The 20,293-nt window shown below is 32.4% G+C and overlaps 1 protein-coding gene across 2 annotated transcripts in view; it reads left to right on the top strand.

Annotated features, from left to right (window-relative positions):
• The first annotated feature begins 851 nt into the window (after window positions 1-851).
• LOC140439618 (forkhead box protein O-like) overlaps window positions 852-20,293 on the top strand; it is a 627,931-nt gene continuing 608,489 nt past the window's right edge. Inside the window, exon 1 of one of the 2 annotated variants that reach the window (XM_072529645.1) lies at window positions 852-1,618. In XM_072529645.1, the coding sequence (XP_072385746.1) occupies window positions 1,205-1,618 (414 nt within the window). In that variant the 5' untranslated portion in view covers window positions 852-1,204. The remainder of the gene's footprint in view (window positions 1,619-20,293) is intronic. The other variant, XM_072529644.1, reaches the window with a different exon arrangement.

Raw genomic sequence — 20,293 nt, 5'->3', positions numbered from 1 at the left:
GTCTATTGATACCAATTCATACACAGAACAACAAATTGTAGTGGAATCTCAGGTACGCGGTCCGCTATTTGGAAATAAAACTATGTCTTAATTGGTTAATATTTCGCTAATTTTTTGTTAGTACCCTTACGAGAAAACAGGACTGTTATCAATTCAAAAAATGTTAAAAGTTTATATGACACAGATTTAGAGTACAACGTCTTCAAACATTTGCATGTTGGTATGACTACTTTTTTGTTGTATCCTATAACTTGCCAATCGTCGGTATTGATTATAATATAGTGATATTCTTAAGATGGGATTAAACTACAAGTAATTGCAATTACAATTATATTTTTTATTTAGTTTTGACGTTTAATTTCTAATCCGAAAATCGTTTTCTAAAAATTCTGAAATAAAATTTATGGAAATCTTTAACCTATGGTTACTTTTCATACAATATTATTAATTATATGAAAATCAAAATCAGGTTTTTCCTAAAATAAATATTACCTGGTAATATTCACACAATAATTATTTACTCACATTCCATTTCCTTATTCATAATTATTTAAATAAATTTCGAAGAATAAATTCGAATAAAAAGAAAATTTTCGGCGAACCCTGTATACAGATCATGAATTACCAGTCACATGTTGAAGCGATAACTCAACTGTCCCGTTTACATTGTAACCGAAACGGTTCAAAGTCCAAAATGAGGATTAAATAAAATATCGTGGATTTAGAATAAAGTGAGCGAATAGATTCGCGATAACTGCTAAAAAAAGACAGGCTGGTCCATATGAGAGGGCCCTTTTTGCTAATTAGATATTCAGGTGGGATCACGTGTATCGCTCACTGTGCGTGTGCCACAATTATACAATCAAGTGTGCGTGCGTGGCGCCAGCTAATACGCACGCGCAAGTGGGCATGTCCTCCAACGCGATCGCAACTAAAAATCTACTGTTCAGACGCAGTCGAATCGCTTGATGGGGTGTAGTACTAGCTCGAGCAATTCTCTCGGCCAAATATCGCGTAACTGCGTCGCAGGTAACATCGCACTAAACCAGTAGTTCTTAATTCGAATCAGTTTAAGCGCGAAACTAGTGAGTGAAAGATAATGTTTTATGACTAGTGGCTTTTTATTCATAGAGTTAGTGAATAACTTGTGTGCCTGTTGTTACGATTATATTTTCAACTAGTGCGATTTGAGCTCTCAGTTTCTATGAACGGGCAGTACGGAAATTGGGTCCAGAAAATGGACATGAGCATGATGGAACCCTTGCCGGAGCTTGACGGTTTTGAGCCTCAAACCCGCGCGCGTTCAAACACGTGGCCCTTGCCCCGGCCCGATAACTATGTGGATCCCGCCGATGAGGCGACAGGCAACAAGTGTGTGGTAGCAGGACAGCAAGGACAAGGGCCCGTTCCGTCTTCGGTGACGTCTGCGGTGCCTACGAAAAAGAATTCCAGCAGGAGAAACGCTTGGGGAAATCTTAGTTATGCTGATTTAATTACGCAAGCCATCAAAACCTCTCCAGATCAACGGCTCACTCTCAGCCAAATCTACGAGTGGATGGTGCAGAACGTGCCCTATTTCAAAGACAAGGGGGATAGTAACAGCTCTGCAGGATGGAAGGTAAGTTCTTCAATTCTACATTTATATCAGTTACATTTCTATACCTTTCTTTCATAGCCTGGAAACAGTGTTTCTACCTCAGTTGAAACACTGGGGCCTAATTTTGTTGGAAATAAACACACGACATTACAGTTGTTTATTGTTTCTTTCAAATGTAAACATACACATGCGGCGTGTAAAGTGGTCTTGTTGTCTCGCCAAAGCGATGACGAACACGTGACTTAGTATTTTCACGTAGGTCTTAGTTGATTATTACTTTTCCTTAATTCTAGCCTATTTCGTAATTGTTGGTTATGTTAAAAAATGTACATTTGAAATGTTAACAGTAATTAATTGATCAGTTTTTTAAACGTCTGCAGTTTAACACTATAAAAACAATAATTTATGTACAAATATGTATAAATAACTCGTAACATTTTTCAATGAATTTGTTATTCTTATTTTACTCATTTCTATTTCAACCCTTTATTTTAATTTCACTATAATGTAAATACTTTTTACTTTTTATTTTACTGTTCTTTGCTCTTGTAAAAAGCCCGTTATTGTTTGTTTATATAAATACCATTACTCGTACATGGAATATAGTGTCACTAGATTAATGTGTAATAGTAATTATATATAAAATATAGAGTATTTAATTTTTTTTTCTCCATCAGTATGAGAAATGAAAAGTATTGTACTATTCGAAACTGTCGTATTGTCAAGAGGGTATAAAGTAAACAGAAAAAATCTAATTTTGTATCATTGAATTAAAATCGAAAGAAATTAAATTCGCACCACAAGTTATGAAACCCACGGTTTGATGTTTTTATACTGCGTTGAGCTTTTGGGATTCCACAACAAACTCTTGAATGCCGTACTTAATTAGATCTTTATTTATAGTCAAAGGTGTCCACTGTCACAGTGGTATTTCATTTCTATTCTAGATCCCACATATATTTTCAAGTTTATCGTAGTAGGTATTATTATTGTTTTAATATTCTTGCCATATTACGTATCGAATCATCTGCGTCTGTTTGTTCTTGTTTATTACGTTCTTGTCTCAATTTCAGTCGCAGTTTGTCAATTCATCATCGGTCGTTCACTTCATTATTTTTGTCCTATTGAAGTTATAAATTAGTAGCCTTCTAGGTTTTTATTTGTCCTCATGCTTATAGTCCAGTTTGAATTTGCATGGTATATTGTTGCCCAAATACCCCATTTTATTGTATGTTACCCCAAATATATTCCTTCATACTTTCCTTTGCCATATTTTCACCAAATACGTTTTTTAGGGTTATGTAACTATCGGCCGTATCAGAGTTTCACATATAGGTACCATTGCCTAAAGGATCTATTTGCAGCTATTTTGTATTATATTTTGCAACTATATATTTTTATTTTCTTCACTACAAGTTTTTTCTGCTTTCTCCTCGGTGGTTTTAGTTGTTAAACCACCTATATTATATAAATAGGAGTAAATATTATTGTTTAAATATATGTGATATGTTTTTATTTCCTTATTCTTGATTTCTTCTTCTTTTTCCAAATCTCACCAATAATGTTTATACCTATTATATGCTTCCAATACAACAAAACAGGATAATTTGCTTAAAACAAAATGGTTCCCGGTCTAGAAGTCGAAATTTCAGATAAAGATTTTATTTTATAATTTGGGAGATAAAAATATATAATATATATATATATATATATATATATATATATATATATATATATATATATATATATATATATATATATATGTATATTAGATCGGGGTCTTACAACTTCTCTGCCGCATTCTCGATTGATTGTTCAAAGATATTTAAAAAAACCTCAGTCTCTATTTTTTGTGTAACGTTTGCCGTCGTAAAATTTCTATATTTCTACATTTATCTTCTGAAGAAAGATACGACTTTTGATATTGTTTTGTTTATTTTGTTTTGATTTTAAATACTCAAAAATGCAGCCTTTATCTTTGGTAAACAATATCGACTGATAAAAATATATTTATATTTGGTGTTTGCATCACGTTTTGACCAAAGAATATAGAGTTTATTTTAATTTTCTTACATCTAAGACTTTTAACTTCTTATAAAATTGGTTTAATATTATTAGAATTGAAGGAAGTGTAGCAATACACTATCATATCTCTTTGTATTATAATAGTACGCATCAGCTACAAAGAAAAACGCAGATTTTAATTTAATAAATGTTTCAACCTAGATATGGACATCGGTCACGACACGACATTATAATTCTCTTTGTCTTTATATCTATGCCGGATCAGCTTCTCTAACTGCATTTCTCTATAAGTTTTATGTTGGGTCATACCCTCAAGTCCCCTTTGGGTGTCCTGCCTAAGTGTCCCCAGGTCTTTTTTGCCCTTTCTCTCCTACTCCTCCCAAGAAATTGCAAATCTCCACGTTGAACATGCTCGAGCCATCTTAATCTAAGCTCTCTCATTCATCTATCTAAGCTGATCTATCTAAGCATTCTCATTTGCGCCACATGTATTCCTTATTCGTCTTTCTTTTTAACTGCCTTTTATCTGTGTTTGTCCCTTGACCACCACCAAGTCTTTTTATTCTTAAAACTTCTTTCCTGAAATTTTCCAAGCATTTCAATAGCAGTATCTCTAATATAGGGTTTCACGGGGGACAGGCTTTTGTCCCGTCCCATGACTCGCGCTTTTCTATTTGTCTCGACCCGTCCAGTCCCGCATCTATTTTCGCTGTCCCGCGCGTGTCCCAATTGACGCATCGCTATAATTTGCATGTCGCGATCACTCCATAGTTGGCAATTTAAAAAAAAATGTTGAATTTACTTTTTCTCGATGATTTTGTAGAGGGACAGAAGAGCATGATGGAACACTTAAGTAATTGTACATGACCCTCAACTTCAGGTATAAAATTAGGGTCCGCTACGCTGCCGTCACTGCTTAAATCCTATTGATCTTAAGTTTTTCAATCTGTAACAATAGTCATAAAAATATGACTTTTGTTTATGGTGAGGATCTCGTTACTTTACTTGTCACTCAGTTTAAACGATTGTATTTATTATTCTTAATAAATATGGGTAATTCTTCGCTAAATGGAAAATTCCTGTCCTAAGCTATTTTTATGAAATAAATCTTAATATTTTAAGTTTTTTGTACTAATAACGATATATGATTAAGTATTCTGGAAAAGGGACATACCAGTCCTCTGGAACGTCCCTTTTCCAGAATTACAAACCCTGTTATAAGTATTTCTTTTTTTGTTGTTAATAATTGAACAAAAAATATCTAAATACGTAATAAAAAATCACCATCACAATTATACTCTTAAAATAAAATTTTACTCAAAATATCTATGTGCAAATACTGTCCTCAAATTATTCAAACAGTCCCCTGTTAAAATTTGAAAACCACTCTGAGTAAAATTTTGTTTTGGTGCGGGACATTTATAACGTGAAACGAAACTAAGCAGGCAACCGATTTTTTGTTTAGTGCTACTGCTGCTTCTGCTCTTGAACCTGCGTCTCAACCGTTAGTGAAAACAGTCCCCTGGTAAGCCTTTTTTATAAAGAAGCAACTGTGGCTACATACTAGATTACTATTTTAAACAATAATTGTTTAAACAATTATTTTAAACAAATTTTCGTTATTAAAACTTTGAAAATAGTAAAAAAAGCGGGGTTCACTAGCAGACGCAGTAGTAGCAGTAAACAAAATAGCGGTTGCCCACTTGGCGCCACAACAGATTCCTGATGTCAGTTTTGACCAAATATTGCAAAAGTTAATAGATCCAGATACATGCCTAAAAGGAAGAAGATTATTTTATTATTTTCCTATATCTGTACCGGTTTTGAAGAAATAAGTTAATTTATAGCTTTTTACTGAAGTACAATGACAACACTGATTTTTTTATATCGTATAATTAATATTAATTACTTCAGTTACTTCAAAAGTACCAATTTTTCAAAGTATTGTGTCAACCTAAAATATCGGTTGTGATAATTAATTAGCGGAAGTAATGTTTTTTGTTTTTATATTTAATTAAGTGTCATAAAAATAATGTAAAATAATCTTAACAAACATTCGCTGGATGGCTGGAAGAGGCCCCTGTCACATTTTTGTATAGAATTGTCCAACCAACTCTAAAACCAAGAGGAAAATGTGTGGGTTTTTAAAGATATATATTTAATTTACTATTGCCCTTCATTTTATTAACAAACATTCGCAATATTTAATAAAATTTGCATAGGGACAGTTTTGTATAGAAAATTTTCAAATAGCAGAGAAACCCATATATATTGCTACCAGTTTGTTGGTCCATGGTATGTTTAAGTTAATTATTTCTTTAATAATTTTATTTAAGTACGTAGTTATCATTTCTCTTGGGTGATAAGAATTTCACTGTTTTTTTGGTGATGTCAGCTGAACAGTACGTATATTTCTCTCCCCGCTACAGAAAGGTTACAAGAGGTTACTGACGATAGCAGATAAGTCCAAACTTACTTGGTTTTCAGTATAAACAGTCGAAAAATATATGTTTATATTAATCATTAACCTTGTGATATTTATTTTCTATATATAGAGACGAATTAGGAAATAACATAGTATATCGGGTTTAAATGTTCGATATCTTCCAATCTTAGTCTTTGTATGTCTGTTTTTCCAGAGATACTTTTCCATATCCCTTTGTCCAACGATTTTGTCTACAGATTCGTTCCGGTTTATATCTAGGCCTTTCTTTTGTCTTATAATTTGATTTATTTTTGGACTAGAAGCTTTATGCTATTTGATATCATCTGTTTGCCACTCAATTTTGATTTTAAAATTGATTGTTTAAAAGATTTTTGTTTCATCATAATTTTCCTTCGCCTCTTTCATTTCTATTGTGTATCTATGTAGATGCAATTTTCTGTTTTTAGCTTGATGAATGTTCTTGTATTGTCTCGTGTCTCATGGCCGTTGGTTGCTCTGCTGTCATGTGTTGTGTTGTCATTACATTTTCAGTCTACCTAACTTGTCTTTTATTAAATTAAAATTTATTATTGTATGTCTTAAATTATGTTTACTACTCTTTCGAAATTTGATATTGAATTTTTACGCTTTTCATTGACTATTTTCGATTATTACAAAAACTATTCATCTGAAAATTTAATACCTATTTTTTTCTTGACGGCCTTATTATTTTTTAAAACCGACTTCAATTTCTCATTTATATAAATAAATTCTGTTCCGTTAACACTTATACTATGATACATTTTTGCACATGCCGTTTACATATTTGTATTAAATTAAGTATTAAAAAGTTACTAAAGCTGCAAAAATGTTGAAATAAGCTACAACATATTTCTTTTCTATTTTCTAAAATATTTTTTAAAAGAATGTATTTTTAAAAACACATTCGGTTCATCAGTCTTCGAAATCGTCAGACACTGATCTAGGATGTCGACATTTTGACCAATTAAAATTTCAAATACTTTCCTGCTTCCCAGCAATTTCACAATTCGGTTTTTCGTCGCACCATGAATATTTATCGAGGTCATATCTTTACATATTTCGTCAGGTCGACTGCCGACTACTGAGTCGAATGGATCTTTATTATAGAAAAAAAATTATACTTGCAAGTTTAAAAGATACAGCGGGTATGAATTTGTTTGACATACAATTGAACGATTGATGACTTCTTAACGTTTTTATCTACAAAATTTTTGTTCATTTTCTATGTGGTCTTGTAGTAAATCCGTTTTAATTTTGTTAGATGTTCGACATTTTTGTGCAATAGATATTAATGCATAATGACGGTATTATTTCGATGCAGGGCAGCGGCAAGCCGCGTATACGTATTTCAACCTCTTTAGGTCTCATCAGAGCGGCATATGCTGCTGCTCTGCATCGAAATAAAAATCTAATACCGTCATTATGTTTTATTTCTTTACTCTGTTTGGACTACCAGAAACTGAATTCACTACGAATTTTGACCATGATGAACGCCACGTGGAATGCATATTTTATATTCCCTTTCCGATTAATTCATCATTCTGTCTGCTTTGCAATTTGTAGAAAGCACAGTGGTAAAGATTTGAATTCAGTTTCGCCAAGTAGGAAATCTTATGATTTCTCATGTTGTAGATATTAATACATTGAGATAGGAAGGAAGAACATAAAAATTTTACAGTTAAGATATTTTTGCAATTGCAACATATTAAATAATCGCGGGGAGCACGCAGAAGGCCGGTGATAGATTCTCAGTGCTGGTGGACATTATTGGATATTTTTAAATATCTACAGGCCCAAGGTTACCTCAGCCTGAATAAAATGAGTACCTTGGGTAAAACCAGGGTACATACAAGATTTTCGTTTTCACTTCACATAATATAAAAACTAAAATTGAGACGTTTTTACTTTTTGTTAAACTGCACATACAAAAAATATATTCATATTTGATATGTATTTAGTATTACTGGATAGTTACGCTCATCGAGCAACAATCATACTTCGGCCCAGAAGCCCTTTGGCTGGATTAATTTGCTCTTCGGGCGTAATCATCTAAATAACACCCTTGGTGCATAAATAACTATTAATTCATTGCTTTTTAATAGACAATGTAGCGCGTATGGCAGGCCGGGCGCTCATTTGTACAATGAAAATTTAAACCAGCAAAAATGTGTGCCCTATATCTTGTTTCTCTCTCTTATATATGCCACAGTCTGAGCGCCCGTCCTGTCATAAGAGCTTTATTAACAATTAAAACGTTTTAAAATGAATTAGGCCCAAAATACTAATCGGGAAATGATAGAATGAGGTTTGAACTTGAACTAAGATCTTTGGTGAATTCAAAAATAATGTTTTTTACTATGTTTTTAGCCTTGAAAATCGTAATTTTGCATTTTTCTGTTTTAAATTACTTATAACTCGAAAACGATCAAGTTTACAGAAAAACTACAAGATATTTTGCATATTTTGTTCAGAATTATCAAAAAAATTCAAAAAAAAATTGTCCGATCAAAAAACTTGATTGATTATGAAAATGATTATGCAAAAAAATCTCAAGGGAATATTTTTCTGATCGAACTCGAGCTTTTCGCCTTGTTAATTGTAAAGTACTGCTTCTTCTTCCGAAATCAGGTAAGGCACTTTTTGTCTCTGGCACTTAAATGTGGGACTTTTCTACCAAACCCTCTCCTTTCATTATAATTCACTAAAAATGTATCTGCATATTTATTTGCTGTTGTCCTTATGACTTTGTCATTATTTTTTTTCCAGTCACTTTTGAATTTCCTTTCTAATGTAATTTGTTATTAGAGCTTTGCATTTATCAATGACTGTGCTAGTTTGTTCACTTGTACTTCTTCATTTATGATCCACAACCCACGACCACAATATTTTCTTCCTGGAGAAGTAATTTGAGGTTTCTGTGTCATAACGACCTTCATATTCTCGAGCTTACTTTTTTGAGGTCTGGAAAAGCATTGTTGAGGTATTGTTTCGGTGTTTTGAAAGTACTCGAATCGTCCTCTAATGTTTGGTTCTGTTACTAGGTTGTAGGAACTCTTCCTTAGTCTAATAGACACCATTTTGGACGTAGTCTTGTTAGTTTTTGGATCCTTCTTATAGTCATCTGCTTTTTTATTACTTTGAATGTTGCTATTCCCTTTTTGTTCTGGTAGCAGTATGTCCGACTCAAGCCCAATCACTACGTCAAGTTGGAAAAACATCGTGGGTAACAGGGTTATATATCTATTATCTCTATCTTCTTAGTTTCGCTTAGTATCTCTAAATAGTTATATTATATTCTAAAAACTGTTTTATTTAATTATATAATGTCGATCTTCTTCATTAATGAATTTAATGTGTATACTTAGTATCTCTAAATATTTTCGTTCTGTTATATTTACTCTATTCAATATTCTCCCTATATATTGTTTATATCTTACACTGCACCGTGTTTCTTTTGATTCCTTTTTTGTTTTGCGAGAGGATATGTTTAAATATATTTTAGATACTTATATACACTTATAACTCTCTATTATTGTTAACTGCAGAGTTTAATGTATTTTATTGCAAAAAGGCGGATTTTAGAAAATTCTTCACATACTATTAAGGAAAAAGATATATAAGGAGAGGATTTCATGATTTCCAATGTCCAATCGTTTCTTCGAATGAATTGCATAAATTCTAGTGTAGAACGAGAATACGCGGCTGTCTCAGTAATTACTTTTTAGGTTAATAACGGTGTCTCCAATCATACAAATAAATTACTGAAAATAATAGCCAGCCGACTTTAACCATCGTTCGCTTATAATTATTATGAGATGATACGAAAGCACATATTCGTGGTATATAAACGAATATATCTAGATTTAACCGAGTTTATAAGATAAGATAAGGAGGCTTTTAGATTTTGATATAATGTAAATAAACCTACAATTGCATACGGAGAAAACATCAATATATCTTTGAAAACTATCTAAATCTCGACTCAGCCTGAATAAGACTAGTACCTAGCTCTAGCCGTGTTACCTTCTTTAAACACCTTACGACTAAGAACAAGCATGTTATCTATTATACTCCTAACCTGTTCTGGTTTTGTTAAATGAATTTGTCTTCTTCTGGTACCTTCTGTAAAAGAAGACGTACAAAAGACGGTTTTAGTCATTCTAGATTCTGTTCTTATTGGGAATCGAAGCCACACCATTCGACACTATAGGGGCATACACTCTTATGAGCTAAAAGGAGTAGAAGGGGAGCTAATGTATATGTGTATATAGTGAGTTGATCCTAGGAAGTTTCTGCTCTCATTGCTGACGCAGATTAGCAGAATATTGAAGAATTCTACCATTAAATAGAAGAAGTGATAAAAATAACAAAGAAACACTAAACAACAATACTTATGAGAGACTTTAACGCTAAAGTTGGGCAGAAGATAACTCAAAATATTACCGGAAACTTTGGCTTGGGAGAGAGAAATCAAAGAGGTCCAAAGTCTAATCGAATTTTGCCAAGAAAATGACTTCGTCATTACAAATACCTGGTTTTAATTTCCAGAAAGATAGACAACAAGGTAGAATAATACGGAATCAAATATATTACAGCTTAATAAACCACCGATTTCGAAACAATAATAAAGATGTAAAAACATAGCCTGGCATTGATATAAACTCAAATCCTAATCTACTCTGCACGAAAATACAAATTAAATTAAAGAAATTAAAAAAGCCAACTATTACATTAACGAAATTAACAAAGCCAACTAAGCCTAGTAAGATATATCTCGAATCCCTTAGAAACCTCCAAACATGTGCACACATATCACAACAGATAAATAGAAAAATACACAAAATAACCAATATAAAAAACGAAAACAGAACCATCAACGGATGTTGGTACGACATACAAAACTCGATTTTAGAGGAAGTAAGAGAGTCTTTGAAACCACCCAAAATATTGGTAAAAATGAGTGGATGATACAGGAAATCTTATACCTGATGAAAGTTCGACGGAAACATAAAAATAGAAATATTATCAAATACCCTGAAATCAATAAACTCATAAAAAGAAAAATTAAGTAAGCCAAAAAAGTCTTGGCTCGAGAATTTATGTATAGAAATAGAAGTCCTAAAAAAAACAGTTTCAACCTCCACAAGAAACTTAAATATACCTCCGGAATTGGGAAACTGAAAAATGCTCACGTACTTAAAAACGCAGACGGAAAAATTTGTGATCACCAATAAGAGTGCAAAGGATGGGAGAGATACATCAGTGATCTTTTTGAGGATGCTTCTCAAGAAAATGATACACGTACACACGTACTACCTGTGACAACCAGTTAACCAGTATACTGAAATTAGAAGTCAGAAAAGCGATATAGCAAGCCAATAATAATAAAGCACCTGGACCAGATCAGGTCCCTGCTGAGCTACTTAAACTTTTGGTCGAGCAACACATTACCTACTTAACTATGTACCTTATTTAACAACATTTACAACGAGGGAATAATACCAGATGATTGGTTGGAGTAACTGTTTATAACATTACCAAAGAAAACCAGGCCCACCAAATGCAGTGATTTTAGACTAATCAGTTTGATGAGCCTCACACTTAAGATACTTTTACGAATTAAACAAAACCGAGTATTCCTCCTGTACGAAAGTAGAATGGGTAATAAACAGTTAAGACTTAGAAATGGTCTAGGAACTAGAGAGTCACTATTTTGTATGAGCGTTCTCTTTGAACTGTGAGTTCCGAAAAAACGGCTATGTTTGTTTCATCGACTTCGAGAAGGCATTCGACCGACTACAACACGATACTTGTTTTCAAGCGTTGTCTATGTCGTATTAACAAGCTGATGAAATGTTTCTCGGTCGGCAGCTACATGAAACAATTCCTCGACCGTTCAACCTATCCATTGTCTCGATTTTGCCCCGAATGATCAACCGGAGTAAGCGATATTTAGGTCCTCTCATTATATGGCCGAAGTATTGGACCTTTCTCATTTTGATGATATTGATCAATTCTCGGTCTTTGTGCATGACCTCTAGCACACGTTCGTTAGATATGTGTGATATCCACGGGATTCTGAGCATGCGACGGTAACACCACAACTCGAAAGCTTCTAATTTCCAAGATTTTGTTTTCTTTGTGTTGATTTTTAAGCCCCTATCAGTGCATTCGTTGTTTACAGCGTACAACAGGGTTTGAAGGTCTTCTAGGTTCTCTGCCATTATGGCGATGTCATCTGCGTATTTGATGTTATTAATGATTTCACCACCGATTTGAACACTTTGTGACGATTATTTAACGCTTTCTGAAAAACTGGTTCACTGTAGGCATTCAACAATATCGGTGACATAACACATCCCTGACACCACGTTTAATAGAAACTTTAGTTGAATCCTCTTGATCCACCTGAATACAAGCTGTCTGATTGTAGTAAAGATTTTTGAGCAATCTTATGTCATACGTGTCCAGACCAACTGAGTCCAAGCATTGAAATAGTGTATGTGGTACTCCATCAAAGGCTTTTTCGAAATCTATAAAACATATGTAAATATTTTTCCTAAACTCAATGCTCTTTTGGAAGAGTATTCGCTTGCAAAAAAGAGCCTCTTGTTTACCCATACCGTTTCGGATACCAAACTGCTCGTTACCAGTTATCCGCTCACAAAGTTTATATATCCGACAATGCAATACAGATAAGTCGATAGTCGCTACACTGTCTGGCATTATTTCTTGGGAATAGTTCTAAAAATTGATACTAACCAGTTGTATGGTAATTTACCGCCGCTGTATATCTTGTTAAAAAAGGAGGTGATAATCTACTACGATATTAAGACTGCAAATATTTGGATAGTAGCCTCTATCCAAATTGGAGATAGTCGTACTAAAAAGTAACCCATCAGACGTGGAGTACAACAGGGTTGTGTTTTGTCACCCAGTTTTTTAATCTGTACACTGAAGAATGCTTTAGGGAGGCTTTGGATGGTAGACAAGAGGGAGTAAGAGTAGGCGGAGAAGTAATCAACAACATCAGATACGCTGACGATCGTTCTTGTACAAAATTTACAAGATCTCAAAACATTAGGAAATCTAGTCAGTAAAGCAAGTTATCGGAGAGGCCTTAAAATTAACATTTCAAAGACAAAGTGGACGGTGGTTGGAAAGATTAATATAGATCAAGATTTGCTTTCGCTTAATGGGGAGGAGATAGAATGAGTAAACCATTTTAAATAACTCGCAGCTAGTTAAATGTAAATTGTGACTGAAGAGATAATAACCAGGATCGAAATATCACATTCGCAAGGTCCTGAAATGTTATGTGTGGTCTATCCTATTATATGGATGTGAGACATGGACAATAAAAACCACAATGCTTAACAAATTGGAAGCATTCGAATTGTGGTGCTATCGACGGATCCTAAAAATATCATAGGTTTCTCACACTCTAGTGAAGATATTCTTAAAATAATGAATTCAGAACGCTTAGAGAACGCAAATACATTTACTTCGCCTTATAATAAAAGTGGAAGGAAAAAAATGGATTGGTCCAAAGAAACTTTCATGACTGCGTAATATTAGACAATGGTGTGGTACCAGAATAGAAGGATTATTTCACGCAGCAGCCGATAGAGAACAGTTTCAGGAATTTGTAAACATGATGACGGCCAACGTCTGAATACGTACACGTTACCTAAAGAAGAAGAAGTCTTGACAAAGTAAGAAATTAAAAAAAAAATGAGCGGCAATCTAGATAATACAAAAACGCGCTGTCATTAAAAAGACGTAAATATTACTTAATAAAGTTCTTTAAATAGACAAAATGCGCATAAACAAGTTATTTTACAATATTCCCCTAATATAAAAGTAATGAATTCCATATCAATTTAATTACTTTGAGTTCAATTTGATTCTCATTTAGAATTGTACCACCAGAGGCAATTCAATTAGTAACCAAAAATCAAGATTTAGAATTATACAAACGTTACTACCAGTTAAAACATTTTTAAGCGAAATATTCGTTTATCAACAAGTTTATCTTTTCCAATCGAAGTCTAAAATTTTTAATATAACGATAAGGAAATAAATATGAATCAGATACAAACAAACGTGCTGTATGTTTGAACATAAAAATTTAAAATAAATACATTGTTGTATATACAAGGTTGATCATTCAAAAGAGTCCATCCTAATGTTTTGGCAATATGCATTGGATTTTGTGAAATGTTTCACATAAATTTCATAACATAATGAAATGTTTAGTAATACAGTTATATTTGATTAAAGTGAATTTAGGGGACAAATAGACACCATTAGAACTTTTTTAAATTTCGTGGGGTATATAGGTCACCACAGTACCAAAAGAATTAATAGCACAGCAGTAATCTCCAAATAGGGTAGTTTGCCGTGTAGCGTTACAAGATCAAGTATTAATTTCTCAAAATTTCAATTTTGTATACGATATTGTGGTTCTTGCAACTATAATTAATAATCGAGTACACCCAAATCACTATATTCATAAAGATATGAACGACAAATTCTAACGAGACTAACCCATTTACTGTCAGAATTTCTACTGATATAGGTTGAGTCCTCGATATTGAAAAAGATCAACTTATAATTGAATCGCTTAGAACCAGAATGGGATAATCCATACTAAACTTATTATGAGAGATTTGATATTCGCGTTATATTCTTCCAAAAATTTGCTTATTGTTGAAGTTATACTTCTATACGCGCGCTGGACGTTGGAAATTTGTACGGGAGTGAATCGGTGAAATCATTACATATGTAAGATATGAGTAAGAGAGAGACAGAAAATATATTTTCTCTCTTTCTCTCTCGAGAATAAAAATGTTCCTTTTATATATATATATATATATATATATATATATATATATATATATTTAATATTATATATTATATATATATTATATATATTAATATTATTATTTATGTGATATGTTTTGTATTATTTATTAAATGTTCATAATTATTTTATTATTAGATTTCAAAATAATAATTACAATAAATCACTGTATGATCGAGAACTGTCAATTTTGAAATACGTTAGTGTCATGTCTAATTGGCAAATTTTTTACGTGTTTGGTTCATACGCTGGTACATGTGAGTTCGAATCCCACTATGAATTTCCTTTTTTATTTTTGAAATATTTAAAAACCTCACGTTAATCTTATTAAATATATGCAATATACGCAAAAATGCTAGATTTTAAAATAAAATGAAAATTTACAACATAATCCGAGTTGTTGATTTTTTACAAATCTTGTTGATCTTTTACACCTTCCACAAACATTTTTTGAAGTTATACTTCTATATGCGCGTTCGACGTTGGAAATTTGTACGGGAGGGAATCGGCAAAATCATTATATATGTAAGATATAGGTAAGAGAGAGACAGAAGATATATTTTCTCTCTCGAGAATAAAAATATTCCTTTTGTAAATATATTTAATATTTATTATTATTTTTTTTTATTATTATTATCACGGTGAATTAAACATATGCATAAGTAAGTTATATATATTATCATTTGTAAATACTTATAAATATTGCATTTTAATTTGTATTGTATTATTATATTGAATTATGTTGCAGTGTATTGTATTTTTATATTAATAAGAAAATAAACAATGAATTTTACTGCAGAGTATGTGTAAAAAAATGTTTTTGCATTCAACTCCTCTTATACATATATGAAAATAAAAATATATATTTTTATTAAAATATTGATTTAATCCTTCATTTACCATACTCCTATTACAGGTCAAATGTTTATATACAGCAAACGATGCACCATATACCTATATACCTAATTCTTTTTCTCTTTCTGCTCTCTCTTACCTATAGCATTACATGTGTAATGATTGTGCAGATTTACTCCCATATAAATTTGTATCGGCGAACGCGTGTATAGAAGTATAACTTCTACCGGCAGTCACACCCGTTTTTTTTTCAAAATTTTGACGTTTTTGAGAAGTAAACTCACCGAACTTTCATGACTAATAAAAATAATTAAATTTTTTTTTGCCCAAAGAGTTGTATTAAGTCGAATTTTAAAATGCGAGATCTATCTTCCACTTGACATATTCAACACATAAGTACAAAAGTGGTAGACTTACTTTCAACAAGATTTTAAACAATCAAGACCACTTGGTTGACTGATTTTTTTTATTCTTGTCAACCCAACTGACATCGCTTATTCGTCTTCTGTCAGCTAGGTAATAAGCTCTTCGCTAAGCACTCAACTGAGGACTGTAGACTGATTAGGTGGTATCTATGTAAGAAGTTCCATCATATCTTTCTTTTTTAATTACAATATCTTCTTCTTCTTCCTCTTTATAAGCAATTCTGCTTGTTCATTGGCGGATTAATACCTCTATGAAAGGTTGTCACTGCATCTTTTGCGCGGTCGTCCCATACTTCTTCTGCCGATTGGTGACTTACCACTTGGTATTTTGACGACACGGATCTCCTCCATTCTGTTTATGTGGTTATTCCATTCGTTTTTCTATTTTGTGATCTCTCAGCGTATTTCCTGTAATTCTTCTCAGTACTCTCAGGTCTGCCGTTTGCAATAGCCTTTGCATTGTGGCTGTGTCGGGTCTTGTTTCTGAGGCATATGTCATTATTAATCTTACATTGGCTTTATAAATTCTTGACTTCATCTTAGTGTTAATGTGTCTGTTTCGCCATATATTGCTATTAAGGCATCCTGCCAGTCTATTTGCTTTTTGTATCTGATTAATTACAATATCGTAACAGTAATTATTTAAAAGTGGTTAAACTTTAATGTAAACTCATATTAGCCGAACTAGATTCAATAAATTCAATAAAATCAAAAAGGTTATCAAAAAAACTTTGAAATTTCTACAATCGGCACGCTCACTTGATGCGCAACAAAACAGCAAAATTACAGAAATTGATCTTAGTAAGAGAAATGAAAATGAAATCGACTTATTATTTACTACGTTTAAAAATCACCTCGTCGAGTCCAGGCGTTCAACCGTCTCTCTCTCCGAATACTTCTTCTGTCTGCTCTCTGTACCGACAAACAAAATTTTAAAATTCATTTCTAGTCTTAACGAGTAATACAAGAAGTATTCATTTAAGTATTTTATTTCATAAATATATGACATAATTTATATTCATGTATATCAAATAATATCAAGCAATCAATAGAAATGAAGTATCATTATAAATAAAGAATGACACCTAAAATTATTAGAAATAGAAGAAAACAAATTTTATGATAAAATATAGAAACTGAGAGATTATGTATTTATTATATTATGACATTTGTTATAATCAAAAAAGGGTTTAATTAATAACAGTGGCGGGGATGACTTGTATCGAAGCACATTGCAATTCACGCCTAATTATGTTTAGAAAAACTACCAACACAGTTGCATAACCTTGATTTCATGATCCGCCCCATATTATTTTACACAATGGCTGATCTGCACACACTTACACAGACCACACAAACACACCGAAGAGCTAATTCCCTTACATTTACATAATCCACACAAATTCATAATCTTATTCGATAACGACCGAACGGTGAGAGAGAATACAAATTTGGCCTTGACTATTTACTCTTGAGTTCTCAGAGCGCGGCAACCTTGACGTCCACGTGTAATCTTTCCATTTTTTTTTCACGGTTGTATCTGCATAAAACCACAGAGCGAACAAATTGCATTTCTCTCCCACAATAATATTAATAAACGACAGAATGACTGGCTTTCTGGGCATGCCGATGATGATTACGCTTTTCACGGCTGGCTGTATGTAACAATTCGATGCCTGGAAAGAGGATGATCGATGGCATGTGTCAGTATATTAATATGAGTATGCTCGTGGCTGATTTGTGTATTGTTTTATAGCAAATCTATGGAACCGTGTAGGTAAATTTTTTTATTGCTTTTGAAATTTTGCATGCCGCTCCCAAGGATCACGAACGACGTAATTCATTTATGCAACTGACATAAGAGATAATAAAAATCGTATATATCTGATTTCCTTGAGGTTCATTACAAAATTAAATTAAGAAATGAAATATTTTGTAGGTATTAATTGAATTTGACTACTTCTTTTATAAAAAAAAAAATTATATGCAATGAGGTGAAGAAGTATGAAAGTTTCATTCGGGGTAAAATATTAAAAAGTTATTAAAATAAAACAAAAATTAAAAAACGAAACGAAGAAGAAGATATACAGATATACTTGTAACAAAAACCATAAAACACCTAAACAACAATGATATAAAATAAAAATAAATAAGAACTTGATAAATAGCCAAATAATCAGATAATAATAGTGCAATATATAAATCAAACTTTTGATACATCTACCTGTTATGTTTTTGTTTAAGTCTGTTCTCCTAAGCCGTTTTTATTTCCTACCAATTTTCTGGGACTGTGTCTTATCTTAATCTTTTTACTTATCTTAATAGTATGTATTTCCCAATTTGTTGGTTACCATTTTGGTACATATCTTAACACGTTGAACGCTGTAAATTATATAATATTAAAGTTTCACTGGGCCGAAGATTTTTTTTATTCAAAACATATTTATTTATCATGAATATTCCGTACACAAATATGTTACAATCCAAGATTTTTTCCAAATCGTACTTCGAACCGCGAAGCAAGTATGCCCCAGAACCAAATCCCTATTCAAGGCCGCGGCGCGATCTATCCATGATTCACGCCAACAGGAATCAACCTGTCTATCTTGTCAATAGTCAATTAGCGCTCTATATTGCAAGCGCTTAGTCTATTTCGCGTCGTTGTCTAAGTAACTGCATTAAATTGTGCATCTAAAATGCCTGAACAAAACAACCAACTTAAAAAAAATTAACGAAATTTTGTCAGATGAAGAAATATTCGGATATTTATCGAAAATGCATGTAACCTCTTCTTTTAACTGTTGCTCGCCTGTAAGAAAAAAAAGTACGTCGTACAAAGGAAGACATTTGTTTGACCTTGAAAATAGGTGACCAACAGCGGTTGGCAAGTGCAAATAGCAAGCAAGACAACGAGTTAAGTCTAAGTACAAGCCATTCCTCTCACATTGATAAAACCTTTGGGCACGTTATAAAAAACTTAGTTTTATTACTTGCAGAGCTGCGCTAATCAGTAATACGTGTTGAGGGGACAACTAACTTCAAACTCTCATATTATACTTGTCATTGCAGTGTGAACCAATACTGAGCGGCGGTCCGCAGAGTTCAACGTGTTAAAATTAAATTAAGATTATATTGTTATACTTTTTGGAAGAACATGCGTGGGTAGGTACTACAATTTGCTGCACTTCGTATATAATTTTTAAGTAATATATTCAAGTAATTTTTAAATATGTCCTTTCGATAAATCCACTTCTTTTTAAATTTGAAATGCGATTTGATATATTTACCGTAAATGGAACAAAAATGCAGTAAGTTATTTTGGCTGCGATATGAACATTCTGGTCTCGTAAAACGAAGTTCATGAGTCAATCCCACACTTAGCCAATTTTTTCATTTTTTTAATATTTTATAGAAAAAACGCAGTACAAAATTCGGGTAGTGAGCATATTATGCACTTTTTTAATTACATCATTATTACATAGTAGGTTCTCTTTGTCCACTCAAGTAAGGTACTAGTACTTCTCACTATTCGTCTTCGACTTCTTCTATTCGACTTCCATGTCGATATACTTTTAAATCAAGAAATTGTATATTTTTAATAGTCTGATCAGTTGATTAATTACAACTCATGCTGACCAAAGCGTTTGTGTAGGTTGATAATTATTTAAGAAATGCATTACAGTTTCTGCTAGGTGAGATAATTAAATGGACATCAATTCATTACATTAAAACGTCGTTAGAAAGGAAAAGTGTACCCGACATTAATAGATTGGTTATTTTAACTAATAAACATATACAGTCGTAAATTGGATAAATTTCTACAGGTAACAGTAACGATTTTTAGCACTTAGTACAGTTATATGTACAGTGCGAACCATTCTGATTGCAAATATCCTTATAAAAATTTGAAGTTATTAACCAATTTCAATAATTTATTGTTAAATTAAAGTAATAAAAAATGTATTTCGGGAGAAAATTTAACATGTTTATTAAAATTTTTAGGGCACGACTTTTTGTTAGTCAAAAATAGCGATCTTATTAACTATTTTTTTATTAAA

The sequence above is a fragment of the Diabrotica undecimpunctata genome, chromosome 4, assembly GCF_040954645.1.
Source record: "Diabrotica undecimpunctata isolate CICGRU chromosome 4, icDiaUnde3, whole genome shotgun sequence".
Classification (NCBI taxonomy): domain Eukaryota; kingdom Metazoa; phylum Arthropoda; class Insecta; order Coleoptera; family Chrysomelidae; genus Diabrotica; species Diabrotica undecimpunctata.
This window is presented reverse-complemented; position numbering and strand designations above follow the sequence as displayed.